Source organism: Pseudopodoces humilis, chromosome 5, assembly GCF_049639895.1.
Source record: "Pseudopodoces humilis isolate 2021_Gansu_Grassland_sample_001 chromosome 5, ASM4963989v1, whole genome shotgun sequence".
In the NCBI taxonomy this organism is placed as follows: Eukaryota; Metazoa; Chordata; class Aves; order Passeriformes; family Paridae; genus Pseudopodoces; species Pseudopodoces humilis.
Genome location: NC_142204.1, coordinates 71,760,389 through 71,775,836, shown reverse-complemented (window position 1 = coordinate 71,775,836; position 15,448 = coordinate 71,760,389). Strand labels below are relative to the sequence as shown.

The 15,448-nt window shown below is 40.7% G+C and overlaps 1 protein-coding gene across 1 annotated transcript in view; it reads right to left on the bottom strand.

Moving 5' to 3' along the window:
- The window catches only part of COPG2 (coat protein complex I subunit gamma 2), a 33,692-nt gene extending 29,303 nt beyond the window's left edge, over positions 1-4,389 (bottom strand). Inside the window, exons 1-6 of the mRNA XM_005533091.3 lie at positions 4,292-4,389; positions 3,398-3,450; positions 2,838-2,918; positions 2,517-2,588; positions 1,133-1,212; positions 407-482 (exon numbers count right to left, since the gene is read on the bottom strand). Of these exons, the coding sequence (XP_005533148.1) occupies positions 407-482; positions 1,133-1,212; positions 2,517-2,588; positions 2,838-2,918; positions 3,398-3,450; positions 4,292-4,328 (399 nt within the window). The 5' untranslated portion in view covers positions 4,329-4,389. The remainder of the gene's footprint in view (positions 1-406; positions 483-1,132; positions 1,213-2,516; positions 2,589-2,837; positions 2,919-3,397; positions 3,451-4,291) is intronic.
- Positions 4,390-15,448: the final 11,059 nt, after the last annotated feature.

Below are 15,448 nucleotides of genomic sequence, written 5' to 3'. Positions count from 1 at the left end.
TGCTCCAGCCCCACAGAAATGGCACAGGGCATCGAGCAGAGCAATCCCAGATCAAAAAGAAGCTCCCAAACATTCCAGCTGCACATTCCCAGTGCTCCTGGAAATTGCACAGGGCATTGAGCAGAGCAATCCCAGATCAAAAAGAAGCTCCCAAACATTCCAGCTGCACATTCCCAGTGCTCCTGGAAATTGCACAGGGCATTGAGCAGAGCAATCCCAGATCAAAAAGAAGCTCCCAAACATTCCAGCTGCACATTCCCAGTGCTCCAGCCCCACAGAAATGGCACAGGACATCGAGCAGCCCTCCATGAAGCAGCAGTTGCATGACTGCTGTAAAACCCATCCCTCATGAGAGCAGTTTTGGGAATTGAAAGTGAGTTTTGGGATTTGATGCCTGTGTACTCACATCAGTGATCCTGCACAGAGCTCGGATGGCCGGGCCTCGATAGACATCCTCCTTGCCTGTCATGTCTTTGGTCAAACTGAAACCATCAAAAACATCCTGTGAACACTTGTGGAATATCCCCACGTCTCAGTCTTTATGTGACATTCACCTCTTTTAGCTGCTCTGGTTCTGCTTAGGAACAACTTCTTAATAATCTAATTGGAGAGTTATTAACATCAAAACCTGGGGAAATGCAGAGTTATAAAATGCATATAAAATTCGTGGTATTGCCTGGTTTGTTTGGCTCATTCTCTTGCTTGTTCTACAAGGAATTCTGATTTAGAAACAGGGAACAAAGTTCAGTTTGTCACATATTTCTAAAGCTGTTCAGCCATGCAACAACAGATCCAATTTTTCCTCTTGCAACAGCTGCAATGGCTATTTTTGCAGTCAAAAAAATTGAAATTTCAGTGGGAGAATGAACTGGGCTTTGCTCTGCTTTTCTTTAATTGCTCTGACAGCAAAGTCACAGCCCTCGTTACGACAAAACAGGAATTTAAAAAAAAACAAAACACCTTAAGATACAAGAAAACAAAGTAACACCCATTTGATCAAGTGAATTTCCCCCCCAGAGTGGGAACAAAATAACATTTGAGAGGTGCTGTGTGTCCCAACACCCTTAGGAAACCCCTGGAGCTGCAGTCCCATTTTCCAGAGGCTGATCCTGGGTTCTGGGGGGTGTCCCACCTGCTGGTGACAATGATGACATCCTCGGAGATATTTGCCATCTCTTTGATTGTGAGGTAACACATTCTTCTGAGGGTTTGCTGTGGAAATGTGCAGAAAAGGAGGAAGCTCAGAGGTAATTAGAAGGTTGAAAAGATAAATACCTTAAAGATTAAATATTTCACTTTAAAAGTAAGCTTTTAAACAAAATGTATTCTTTTCAATTGGAAGTTTTAAGCATAAAATTACATTTTCAATTGGAAGTTTTAAGTGTAAAATTACATATCCAGCAGGGAGTTTGGCTGGACAAGAGCCAAACTCCCTGCTATCAAACAAATCAAAAGAGTAAGACATCAATATTTTCTAAAATTATAAGAACCAATATAAAAATCTGTGTTAATTATCAAAGAAGTGATGCAGCTCAAAAGCCTCACAATTATCAGCTAAAAGCTTTGAAAATAACTTTATTGTAAAAAAAAAATAGAAGCAATAGAAAAATTAAAGAAAAAATAGAAATGTGGAGTGTTGACATCAAGTCTTTGAAAACAGTAAACTTTATATTTTAATAAATATTTTAGAATATATTTTTAAAAATATATATTTACAACATATATTTTATATATTTTTAAAATTATATGTTTTAATATAGATAAAAATATTTAAAAATAATATATATAATATATATTATATATATATTATATATTTTATATAATATATATTTTATAAAATATATAGATTTTTAAAAATATTTTTTAATACATAAAATATATTTTTAAAAAATACTTTTTAAAAAATACTTTTTAAAAATGTGGATATGAGAATCATTCCCAGCACTCTGTACTTCCACAGATTTTATTACATCTTTGAACAGCTGCACCTCCCTTGGACAAATCTCTAACAAGCAAACCATTTCTAATTAAAATTAACGATCCCCATCACACTGCTCTGAGCCCTCACACTCTGCAGAAGAGACCACAGGGGGACTTTACACTCTGCTGAGCCCGAAGCTGAATTCCCAAATTCAATTCCCAAACCATTCCATGAGTTTTAGGGGGTTCTCATCCCTTGCCTCAATGAGATCGATCTGCAGGCAATTTTCAAATTCTGTTTGGAATTAAGCAGATGTGCGATTTGCAAGTGGAAGCAACAACCATTAAGTGATGCTGATTTGTAAATTCAGGCTTTGTAATTACCCCCACTTTTACAGCAGTAATTAACTCAGAATCCTCCCCTAACCCACAGAATAACCACATGTTATTATTCAGCCCTTTATTTCCAAACCAGGATTTGCCTCCAGAGCTCTCCCTGTGCAACGTTTGCCTCCCACATCCCAAAAATCCCAAGAGTTTGGCAGCTCCTGCAAGCCCAGACAGAAGCAGGGAGAGGCAAACCCTCAGTTCCTTACATCATTAGACTGAAACAATCTGGTCATGGCAAAAAAAGCTTCCGTGGCTTCCGTGGTTCCGAAGTGTTCACCCTGGAATTGGCAGAGAGGAAAAACGAGCATTATCCAGCTCCTTTTTTTCTAATTCCCTCCCACACAACAGGAATCTTCCCTTGGAGTCTTCCCTTTCCTCCTTTCCTTCCCAGGGAATCCACAATTCTAAACTTCCAGGGATGGAATTTTCCCAAGGGGTTTTTCCCCTCTGTGGAAAGAAGAGGTGGGAAACAACTTTGCTGCTAAAAAAAATATTAACTCTGGATGGAGAGGAATCCTAAGAGTTACCTGGTTCAGCAGGTACAGGATCTTGGTAAGGATGTGAAGGCATCTTCGTGGGTTTATTGGGGTCTCATTGAAGAGCCGTGCCTGGAAATAAAACAGAAATTTTGCTTGAATATATCCCAATAATAATTATTTCTCTTTCAACATCAAAATTAAATTAATCTGTTTCCAGACAAGCAAGCTTGTAATTTTTATTTATGTTAAATACGTGTCTCAGAGAATGTGTTCTTGCATCTTTCAGTTTGCAGCAATCTGAACAAAGCACAAAGAACTCATTTTGCCATCTGGAACGGGCAAAAATGCCTCAAAATAAAACATTTTTTTCTTCAGGAAGAGCCCCCTGAGATGCCACATGTCCACATGGAAGGCAGAAGCCACGTGGCATCTACTGACCCTAAAAAACTCCCTCATTACCTGTGGATAAAATTAATTTATTTACGCTCTCTGTGATTTGAAATTAATTATATTAATTTAGCCACGCACATTTCCCCACAAGCGTTCTGCAACGCTTCCTGAATGAAAAGATAATTAATTAAACAGCATTATCCTGTGATTATTCCTACCTCCTGGAGCACAGCACTCTTCTCCAGATGCTGGAAAGGATTGGAACCACTACCTGTGGAAAAAGAAACCTCTCAGTTGAGGAAATTATCCTCACACACCCCTAAAGGTCACAACGTGCAGAACAGCCCCAAAATTTTACCAAAAAAAACACCTCGAAACATTTCTCCTTGAATAACTGATGTTGGCCATCAATAGCTTTGAATTCACTTTCTTAAGTGGTATATTCAGAGTTATAGAAAGAATAAAGGTAAAAAAACAAAAGGAGAGGAAGAAAATTGTTTGCTATTTAACTGGCCTTCACATAAAATTATTTCCTTTTTTTCTTTGAGGGATGAAACATCTGCACCGAGCAGAGATGGGGATAAAATCCTCTCTGGAAACCAGCTCTGCAGATGGGGAGCAAATCCTTTGGATTTGTCACCAGAAGGGAGAAATATTGGCAGTCACTTCTTACAGCTGAAGCACAAATACCCCTGTATTTGTATTTTATATTTATTGAGCTGTGAGAGAAGAGAGAGCGCAAAATGGAATGGGCTGGGCTGAAAGGAGATTTAAGGATCATTCACTTCCACCTCCTGTCACGAGCAGGGACAACTTCCACTATCTCAGCTTGCTCCAACCTGGCCTTGGATATTTTCAGGTATCCAGGAGCAACCACAGCTTCTCTGGGAATTCTATTCCAGAGCCTCCCCACCTCAGCATCTCCCTCACCCTCAGCATCCCCTCAGCGCCCTCATCTCAACCCCGCGTTCACCTCAGCACCCCCCTTACCTGAACCGCTGCTGTCACCCCAGCAGCCTTCAACCCTCCCCCTCCCCCTCCTCCTCCTCCTCCTCCTCCTCAGTCCCCTCCTCGTCCCAGCCGCCCTCCCCTCACCCGCAGCCCCCCCGTACCGGACTCCTCGTCCTTTTTATCGAACTTCTTGATCATGGCGGCCCCGCTCCCGCTCCCTCAGAGCGCCGCCGCCTCAGCCGCCCCGCCGGAAGCCCCGCCCCCCGTCCCGCTCTCTGCCATCTGATTGGGCAGCGGCTCTGTCAATCAACCCCGGCGCCTTCCGCTTCGCCAAGCCACACCCCCACCCTCGCACTGAAGGGGCGGGGCCTGAATGAGGGCGCATCTTAAAGGAGCCGCGTCACTATTTTATGAGGGGAGTGAGGCTCCGCTGAGAGACAGAGAGAGAAATAAATAGATTAATAAACAATTTGAGCTTCTGGGGAAGAAATGGGAACTCGTATGGAGTTCACATGGAATTTACGTGGAATTCACATGGAATAGGTGTGACAATCCAACCCTCTGGGGCCTTTGGTAAAGGCTGGGTAAGGCACGAGTAACTCGAATGTAACTCTTATGTAACTCACGTTTAATTCCCGTGAAAGACCAACCACTGAGCTCCTTGGTAATAAAGTAAATAAATTCCCATGTAACTCAAATCTTAACAAGTTAACAGACTTTAAGGCAAACCAAGCATTGAGCCCAATTGCAAAAAATGAAAGGATTTCCATTAATCTCTTAAGAAACTCCCGTGTAAATCTCAAATAATTCCCTCGTAATTCTCAGGTAAATCATGTGTAACTCACACATAACTCTCATAACACACCAACCATTAGAGCCCCTTGGCAAAAAAAAAAAATGCCTCAAGTTATGCCAGGCAAGGTTTAGGTTGGATATTGGGAAAATTCCTGGAAAGATTTATCCAGGAGTCCCCATTCCCAGAGGGATTTAACACCTTGTGGATGTGGCCTTGGCAGTGTGAAAAACGAGGTTCACATAAATTTTTTTAGAATTTTAAAAGTTTAATAGAAAGACAATTAGGAGATAAAAATAAAGTAAAATATACAGATACGGTTGGGTGTCTCTGCATTCGCCTTACTAACAAAGGATTGTCCATTAAAAACAGAACCCTATTACATATCCATAAATTCTCATACATATTCAGACATTCTTTTTAAGTTTTTGATGTTCCTTTGTTTAGTTTTTACCTTTCCCCCTTCCCAATAAATCAATCTTCTTGGTGCCACTGGGTTTTATATCATCTGATAACGGGTGAAATAAATCTTTCTTTCAGAGATCTTGGAGGAAAAGATAATTTTAAGAATGCAGGGGGGTCTCTGACTGTCTTTTCAGTCTCTGGGTTATATAAACATTATAAAATTATATAAAATTGTGCTTTAATATCATGTTATAGCCTAACATATAAGTGTATTATACCACTATTTTTAAGTTTCATCAATAACAAAAATAAACTATATTAATACAACAAAAGTTTTCTAACCTTATACATATAAAATTCATTATAATATTTACGAAAAACCAATAATATAATATGATTCTGAATGGAATAAACTGGAATTCAAATCCATAGGAGCAGCTTTGCCCTTGGAGGAGCCGCTGCTGCCTTCACTGAGCAGGTTGGGAATGCTGGAATTCTCCTCCTCATCCTGCAAGGAAAACCATTTCATGCTTTTATGTGAAGGAAAACAGGCAATTCCTTAGGATAAAAACAGGATCCAAGCCTGTATCCTGCTAAATCCAGCAGCAGTGACCTTGAGGAGGCTGGAGCACAAAGGTATAATCTGAATTTTCTATCCAAAGTTGGATTTTTCACAGTATTTTTGGAATCTGATGATGAAAAACTGCTTAATTCCATCCCATTTTCCTCACTTCTCCTGCTTCTATTCTAATCCACGATCTGGGGAGTTACTCCAAAAGCTCCTGGGGTAATTCACAATTTTTTAATTAATTTAATTTTTAGTTTAATTTTTAAACTTAATCCTGGTTCCTTCCTGTGCTGCTGAGCCAGGTTTAACAGCCCAGACAATAATTTTGGGCAGGACACCAAGAGCAGAGTGATCTTTCCTGGCACGTCCTGTTTGAGTGGGAACTCATCCAACTCCTGACAAAATTACTTTTTTCCTGAATAATCTCCTAGGAAATAAATTAAGATAAACTCATTGGTTTCCAGTGACTTAACTGGAGTCATGAATGAGTTCATTCAGTGCCTCTTCCCCTCGAACTGAGGAAAAAAAAGTCAACCTAAAAAAGCCTAAAAAATAAAAAACCTAAAAAATAAAACCTAAAAAAAACCCCTAAAAAATATTAACCTAAATAAATCAATTTATTAAATAAATAAAATATTAAACCTAAATAAATAAATAAATAAATTTATTAAATTAATAAAATAGCAACTCCATATGTATTAACAAAACTAAATAAATCTATTAAATCTAAAATCCTAAATAAATCAATTTATTAAATAAATAAATAAAATAGTAACTTAAAAATATTATCCTAAATAAATGAATAAATAAATAAACAAAATAAAACATCAACCTAAAAAAATAAATAAATTTATTAAATAAATAACATATCAACCTAAAAATATTAACCTAAATAAATAAATAAAGGTATTAAGTAAATTAATTATCAACCTAAAAATATTAACCTAAATAAATAAATAAATTTATTAAATAAATAACATATAAACCTAAAAATATTAACCTAAATAAATCAATTTATTAAATAAATGAAAATCAACCCAAAATATTAACCTAAATAAATAAAATACATAAAATATCAACCCAAAACCATTGACCTAAATTAATTAATTTATTAAATAAACAAATTAATTAAATATCAACCTAAAAAAAATATTAACACGATTATTTCAAGTTTTTATTTTCCCTTTCCCATTTCTTTCAGCATTTTTGGAGCCTCCAGAGAATCATTTCCCATTCCATTGGGGAACGGGAATAAAAGATTGGCAGCTCTGTAAGGATCTCAGATATGATTTTATGGAATGGCATTTAGGAATTTCCATCTAAAAGCTGCTTTTCTCTTGTTTTTTCCAAGTGGGAATTCTTTGCTGCATTCCAAATCTGAGTGACAGGGAAATTCAGAGAAAACTGATTTTTTTTCCCCCAGGAAAATTTGAATTGATTTGTCTGAATTCCCTGATCTCACCCTTGTTTTGATGGAATTGTGGATTTGTGCCTCCTGTGGGGAAAAATTCCATTGGTTTTTGCTTGGAGCAGAGGGTTGTAAGGAAAGGATTTTGTTTTACTTCCCAAACACCACCAACAAATGAGTTTCTGAAACAAGGGAGGTACAGGATGGATTTATTTCCTAAAATAAAATGGGATATGTAATATCTCATATCTATAATGCAATATGTATTATCTGTTATCTCAAATATATTACATATAATATTGTGTATGTGTTATATAATATATATTACATATGTTTTACATAATATATGTAAATATATAAGATATATATTTTATTTTATATATTTTATACATATATATAAATATAAAATAATATAAATATAAAAACGTAAATAAATATAATATAATATATAAAATATATATCTATATATCATATATATTTATATATATAAAATATAAATAGATATTATTTTAGATATGATTATTGTACATATATGTATTACATATTACATGTTACATATTATATACACTTAATATATGATATATTATATATACTTATGTATTATTATATTATGTGCATATATTATATATTATATGTATATATTATATATTATGTTATATATTATATATTGTATATTATGTTATATGTCATATGTCATGTTATATGATGTATTATATTATATTATATTATATTATATTATATCATATCATACCATATTATATCATATATATGTATTATATATCACAATATTTTACATAATGTTATGTTTATCATATTTCATAGATCATAACTTATATTTTATTATATAACATTATGTATTAAATATGTAATAAACAATGTATAACATATATATAAATTATATATCATTATATATAATGTAAGTTATAATGAAATATTATAATTACTATAATTATTCTATTTATAGATAATTTATATATTATAATGTATATATATTATTTATATATTATAATAAATTACAACATATTATATAGAATTATTATAATTATAATAATATAATAATATAATTATTATATATAATTATTATAGTTATATATAATATAATTATATAATTATATAGAATTATTATAATTATAATAATTATAATATTACATATTATAATATATAATATATAAAAATTATATATCATTATATATATAATATAACATGTTATAATGTAATATTATATTTACTATAATTATTCTATTTATAGATAATTATATACTTATCTATAATATAATATATAATAATTATATATTGTTTTAGATATACATTATTTCAAATTACAATTATAATTATTATACTATATTTTATTATATTATATTTTATTATATTTTTATATACATTTATATATAATATATAAAGATAATAATGATATATGTTCTATATAATATTCTATATAATATATAATATAAGATACTTAATATACTGTACATTATAGATTATTTTAATGCATATATACATTAAATGTTATATATTACATGTTATATGTCTTATATATTACATTACATTATATAATATTACATTAGACCATTTTAATAAACCCTGGGGTAACTTTTTATCTCTGGACCTGCTCAGGAGCTGCAGTTTCTCCCGGAATTCTGATTTCCTTCTCGTCTCCCGTGGCTGAAGTTGTCCCACCCTGAAGGTGAGGTTGTGCTGTCCCCTGTGCTGAACAGCTTTTAATAAAAAATTATTCATTTATTAATTAACTCCTCTCTCCACTGAGGTTACCCCATCCTTACTCACATCCTACTACACCCCCAAAAACGCAGTGGAGACAGAACCACCTAAAAAAACCCAATTTTGGAGCTCAAATCTCTTTTTAGCACCTCCCCAACCCCCAGGAGCCTTCAGGAAAAGCTCTGCAGCACCATCAGGATGTTTATTCCCAGGATTTATCCTCCCAGGATGAAGAGGGAACAACAAGCATCCCACAGGAACAGGCTGTGGATGCTTCCCACTCTTCCTCTCACTTCGAGGTTCAAAACTGTTCCTGCCACGTTCCCAGCTCTGCATTTTCCACCAAAAACTTGAGGTTTTATAATCTCAGGTGCCTATAGGCAAAGGAACACCTCCAAAACAAATCCCAAACAAGTTTTTCCTGCAGTTTTTCTTCTTCTTTGACATTATTTCCTTCAAGGGCTGGTAGAGGTCAGGGACAACACCACAGCAACAGTTCCAAGGGGAATATTGGGTTTTTTACCATTTTTCCCAGGTTTATATTCAGGATTCCCAACCCATCATATAATTCAGCTGTTGACAGCAGAGCCAAGTGGAATCTGACAATTATCAACTTTAAACTTTAAAAAGGGAAGGGGTTTCCCCACCTGGCTGGAATTTGTTTTTAGAAGGGAAAAATAAACAAACCCCAAGTGATGGATATTTATTCATTCCCAGAAAGCGAGGGTGGAAAGTTCCATACAAATCTTCCCTCTTCTTTCTCACCCTCAGAAAATACAAAAAGGTGTGAGCAGAATTCATTTGGCTTCAGGAAAAACCCTCTGGGAATGTTATTTGCAAGGAAAAGTGGATGTGGCCAAGCCACCAGCTGGAATTTTCACATTTTGTGTTTTGTCAGTTCTCTTCCTTCTTTGAATCATTGAATTGTGACCAAAATCTGCTCATTCTCTTTGGGAAAAGGCTGATTCTCAAAATCAGCCTCACATCTGAGAACTGGAAGTTCCCAAATCACAAGCTGAGACCTAAAGCAACCTCGTGGCTGAAAAACCCCGGGTGGTTTCACGGGTGCTTTCCTCTCCCACGGAAAAGGAGCTGAAGTTCCAAAAAAATTCCGCTGGAGATCCCCTGAGCTGAGCTGAGCCCACCCTGCTGCTCCTCCAGCTGGAAGATCTCACTTCCAACACTCCAGCGTGATGTTTCCCTTGGAAAGCTCTGGAAAGGCTGGAATCTCTCCAGCCTGAGGCTGTAAATGCTCGTTCCCACAGCCAGGATGTTCTGTTGGGCAGCAAAAACCTCTCGTTTTTACCAACTCTGCCAAATTCCAGCCAAAATAGGGAATTTTCATTTGTAAAATGGCAGGAACTTCAGCTTTTATAAGAGAATGACCTTGACTGCAACCTCCTCCTCCTCCTCCTTCTCCTCCTCCTCCTCCTTCTCCTCCTCCTCCTTCTCCTCCTCCTCTTCCTCCTTCTCCTTCTCCATCTCCTTCTCCTTCTCCTTCTCCTCCTCCTTCTCCTTCTCCTCCTCCTTCTCCTTCTCCTCCTCCTCCTCCCTCTCCTCTTCTTTTTCCTCCTCCTCCAAATTTTCATAATTCCCACAACACAAAATGTTACCACTGGAATTTTTTCCTTTCTCCATCCCTTTTAATTTCCAGGGCAACGTTTTGACTTTTCCAGGTGTCTCCAAGCGCAATTGGCAGCGCTGCTTTGGGACAGAATCCAGGCCCAGCAACTGCTTCTTGCTGGATTAATAGTAGTTAATTAAAATGAAAACAATTAACTTGATGGGAAATCATCTCAGACTGCCAACCTGAGCTTTACAAATCTTTTCTTGCAACCATTTTCCCACATTCCCAAATAATCCTGGGAGGGTCAACTCACATCCCGAACTGGTTTTATGTACTCGGCGCAGGAACCTGGGAGAACTGATAAGAAATGAAGTAATTCCTGATTAAATCCTCAAAGGAAAACAAAATCTGGTTCATTACTGGGATTTTGGATCATTCTGCTCCTTGAGGCAGAGTTTTGATTTCTGTTTGCTGGAAAATGAATTCAAAGGAATATTTTTGTCCATCCTCATCCCTGATGTCTTGAAACAAGGAGTTTGTCTCCTTTTGGACACTGGATTGATCTTTAATCCTGAGTTAAAACCCAGCTTTTCGTACCCAAAAAACTCCAGTTCAAGAGTCACAGCCACCAACACAACCCTTCCATGAGCTACATCCCAGGAAAAACCTGGAATTCCTCGACCACTTGTGGTGGTGCATCCCCCCAGCTTCTCCTTCCTTGGAGCTGCTCTGGGGCCTCAGGAATTCCCACCTGGATGGGGAAGGAATTTGCGTGTGGAAAAATTGGGAGAAATTTTCTATACCAAGACTCCCAGTTTCCTGAGCAAGGTGAGGAACGAGGGATGATCCCTTATTCCCTGAAGGCCTTGGAATTTCACTGCTTGGAATCAGCCCAAGTGGAAAATTACCATTGTTAGCAGAGCTTTAAAAAAAAAAAGCCCTCCAGTAATTCCCAGTTTGGGTCATGGCCAGGGTGGAAACTTCCTGATGATTTACGGGAAATCATGGAATTGCAGAATGACTTGGAAAGGATCTCAAGGATCACCCAGTGCCACGGACACCTCCCACCATCCCAGGCTGCTCCAGCCTGGCCTTGGATATTCCAGGGATCCAGAGGCTGCTCTGGGAATTCCAGCCCAGCCAGGAATTCCTTCCCAAATCCCATCCATCCCTGCCCTCTGGCAGTGGGAAGCCATTCCCTGTGTCCTGTCCCTCCAGGCCTTTCCCAAATTCCAGCTCTCCCGGAGCCCCTCCAGGCCCTGGAATGTGCTGGAAGCTCTCCCTGGATCCTTCCCTTCTCCAGGAGAACATTCCCAGCTCTCCCAGCCTGGCTCCAGAGCCTGACCTTGGATCCATCTCCTCTCCAAGGAATTGATGGACCCAGGGCCTTCCCTTGCAATCTCAGGAAGCCACCAAGGCTCTCCCTTCCCTTTCCCTCTCTTTCCCATCCCCATTTCCCAGAAAAATCCCTCGGGATGGATTCGGAGCCTCCCAAATCCCAGAATCCTGGAATGCTTTGGGATGGGAAGGGAGCTCAGAGCTCATTCCAGGGACACCTCCCACCATCCCAGGCTGCTCCAACCCTTCCTTGGCCATTCCCGGGATCCAGGGGCAGCCACAGCTGCTCTGGGAATTCCCAAATCCCACCCCAATCTCCCCTTTTCCAATCTGGAGCCATTCCCTGGCTCCTGCCCCTCCAGGCCTTTCCCAAATTCCAGCTCTCCTGGCTCCCCTTTATCTCCTGGAATGTGCTGGAAGCTCTCCCTGGATCCTTCCCTTCTCCAGGTGAGCACCTGGAGGACAAAGCCTAGTCCTTGGATGGATGGGATATGGGGAAGGAATTCCCAGCTGGGCTGGAATTGCCAGAGTAGCCCTGGATCCCTGGAAGTGTCCAAGGACAGGTTGGTTGGGCTTGGAGCACCCTGAGATGGTGGAAGATGTCCCTGCCCATTGCAGAGGGCTGGGAAAAGTTGATTTTAAGATCCCTTCCCACCCAAACCTTTCCATAACTCTATGAAATTTATATAAAAACCTGCTTTTGCCAATCCCATCGATGGCAGCGGTGACGAGACAGTGGTGCCAACCCAACCCCAAAATTGCTCCTCAAATATTCAAAGCCCTGAAATATGAACTCGGATATGGGATGGTGAATTCCTTTGGAAATCCAGATGTCCAGCCCCTGGATTTCTCCCTGCCTCGAGGGAGGGATGATTTAGGATCCTTGTCCTGGGGCTGCACCTCGGGGAGTGCACAAAGGCCTCCCTGACACAGCGACCAGGCAAGGATTGGTGGGATGATCCCACAAATCATCCTGTCAGGAAAAATTCCCTGTCTGATCATCCCGGAGCTGCTCTGGAATTCACAATTCCTGAGCTGGGAATGAACCCAGCTCCACGCCACACCCACAGGGTCAGAGCAGCTTTCCTCACTCCAGGTTTCCCGTGGCAGAGCCTCAGACGTCTCAATCCTTCAAATCATTTCATCTCAGTGCAATAATTAAATAATCAAATATTATTTGAGCTCTCAGGAGGTTTTCACACCCTCACAGTCCAAGCATGGGAAAGTCTGGATTCCTCAGCACCAGTTGTGCTGATCTTCTGGAAGTTCAGCAGCTGCAGAGCTCGTTTGCATCAGCAGCACCAAAATCCTCACCTGGAAATTTAGGATGCAATCAGATTTTTTACATCTTTTTTAGAAATTTTTGAGAAGAAAGGCAAAGTCTTCCCAGATCCAATTTTCTTTACTAAAACCCGAGATTATCGAGCTCAGCTCTGGCACAAACTGCTGTGAGCCCTGCCCTGCTGATCCTAACTCTCTCCTAATCCCTGCCCTAACTCTCATCCAGTGGGATCCCAGCCCATCCAGGGAATCTGGGAGAGCCCAAAGCTGGAGCAGAACTCCCACATTTCCATCCAAGGAGCCGAGGTGGGGAGGATTTGTTGTGCGCAGGATCTGTGGGATCCCGGGAATGCTGCGGGATGGAGCCCGACCGCAGGAGCTCTGCAGATCTTACAGGGCTGGATCACAGCTTGTTTTCCAGTGTGAGGTTTTTTCCTGATCCCAAGGACAAGGAATTCCACCAGATCCATGGCCAGGCATGGGAGGGAGGAGCTGCATCCCCCCAGGACACAGCGATTCCCTCGGAATGAGGGAGCACTGTCTCATCTCCTGTCGGGATTGCATCTCTTCCCAATTATTGCATCCCTTCCCAAATATTGCATTCATTCCCAAAATATCCCATCCCTTCCCAAAATATTCCATCCCTCCCAATCTGTTCCATCCCTTCCCAAGATATTCCATCCCTTCCCAAAATATCCTACCCCTTCCCAAAATATCCCATCCCTTCCCAAGCTGTTCCATCCCTTCCCAAGCTATTCCATCCTTTCCCAAGATATTCCATCCCTCCCAAGCTGTTCTATCCCTTTCCCCAGCTGTTCCATCCATTCCCAAGATATTCCATCCCTTCCCAAAATATCCTACCCCTTCCCAAAATATCCCATCCCTTCCCAAGCTGTTCCATCCCTTCCCAAAATATTCCATCCCTCCCTATCTGTTCCACCACTTCCCAAGGTATTCCATCCATTCCCAAGCTGTTCGATCCCTTCCCAAGATATTCCATCCCTCCCAAGATATTCCATCCCTCCCAAGATATTCCATCCCTCCCAAAATATTCCATCCCTCCCAAGATATCCCATCCCTTCCCAAGACATCCCATCCCTTCCCAAGATATCCCATCCCTTCCCAAGATATCCCATCCCTTCCCAAGATATCCCATCCCTTCCCAAGATATCCCATCCCTTCCCAAGATATCCCATCCCTTCCCAAGATATCCCATTCCTTCCCAAGATATCTCATCCCTTCCCAAGATATCCCATCCCTTCCCAAGATATCTCATCCCTTCCCAAGATATCCCATCCATTCCCAAGCTGTTCCATCCCTTCCCCAGCTGTTCCATCCCAGGGGTACCAGACCCTCCTGGGTGTTGCGGTGACCCCGATGCCGCATCCCCCGCCAGGCGCTGCTTCCTCCAGGGTTATCCCGTCCCCTCTCTCCCACCCCTGACACTTCACCCCCTGGATCACGAATCCAAACATTTCATCTTGTCCACCTCAGGGATCTCACATCCCGTGGATGTTGCATCCCCTCCCCACCACTCGCCGGGAATCGCGTCCCTCTTTAGGTCCCGAATTCCGCACTCTCCCCGTTCCCTCGGTTTCGTATTCCCGGGTTATTCCATCCCTTCAACAGCTGCATCCCGGGATTGCAGCCCCACCCCTCCCGCTATTCCATTCCCGGGCTGCTTCATCCTCCCGGGAATCTCTCCATCACCCCTGGACAATGAATGCTCCTCACCCCCCTGTATTTCACCTCTTTCCGGGTATTGTGTTCCCGGACACAGAATTTCCCCTGGACACCGAATTCTCCCCCGGACACCGAATTTCCCCTGGACACCGAATTCTCCCCCGGACACCGAATTTCCCCTCCGGGCATCGAATTTCCCCCCAGGCACCGAAATCCCCCCCCGGGCATCAAATTCCACCGGGCATCGAATTCCCCCCGGACACCGAATTCCCCTTGGACACCGAATTCTCCCCCGGACACCGAATTTCCCCCCAGGCACCGAAATCCCTCCCGGACACCGAATTCCCCCCCGGGCATCAAATTTCCCCTGGACACCGAATTTCCTCTGGACACCGAATTCCCCTTGGACACCGAATTTCCCCCCGGGCATCGAATTCCCCGCGGACACCGAATTCTCCCCGGCATTGCCGCCCCCACTCGCCCCTCCCGGACCACTCCTTCAACAGAATTCAACAGAATCACCGGGTTGGAAAAGACCTCCAAGATCGAGTCCCAC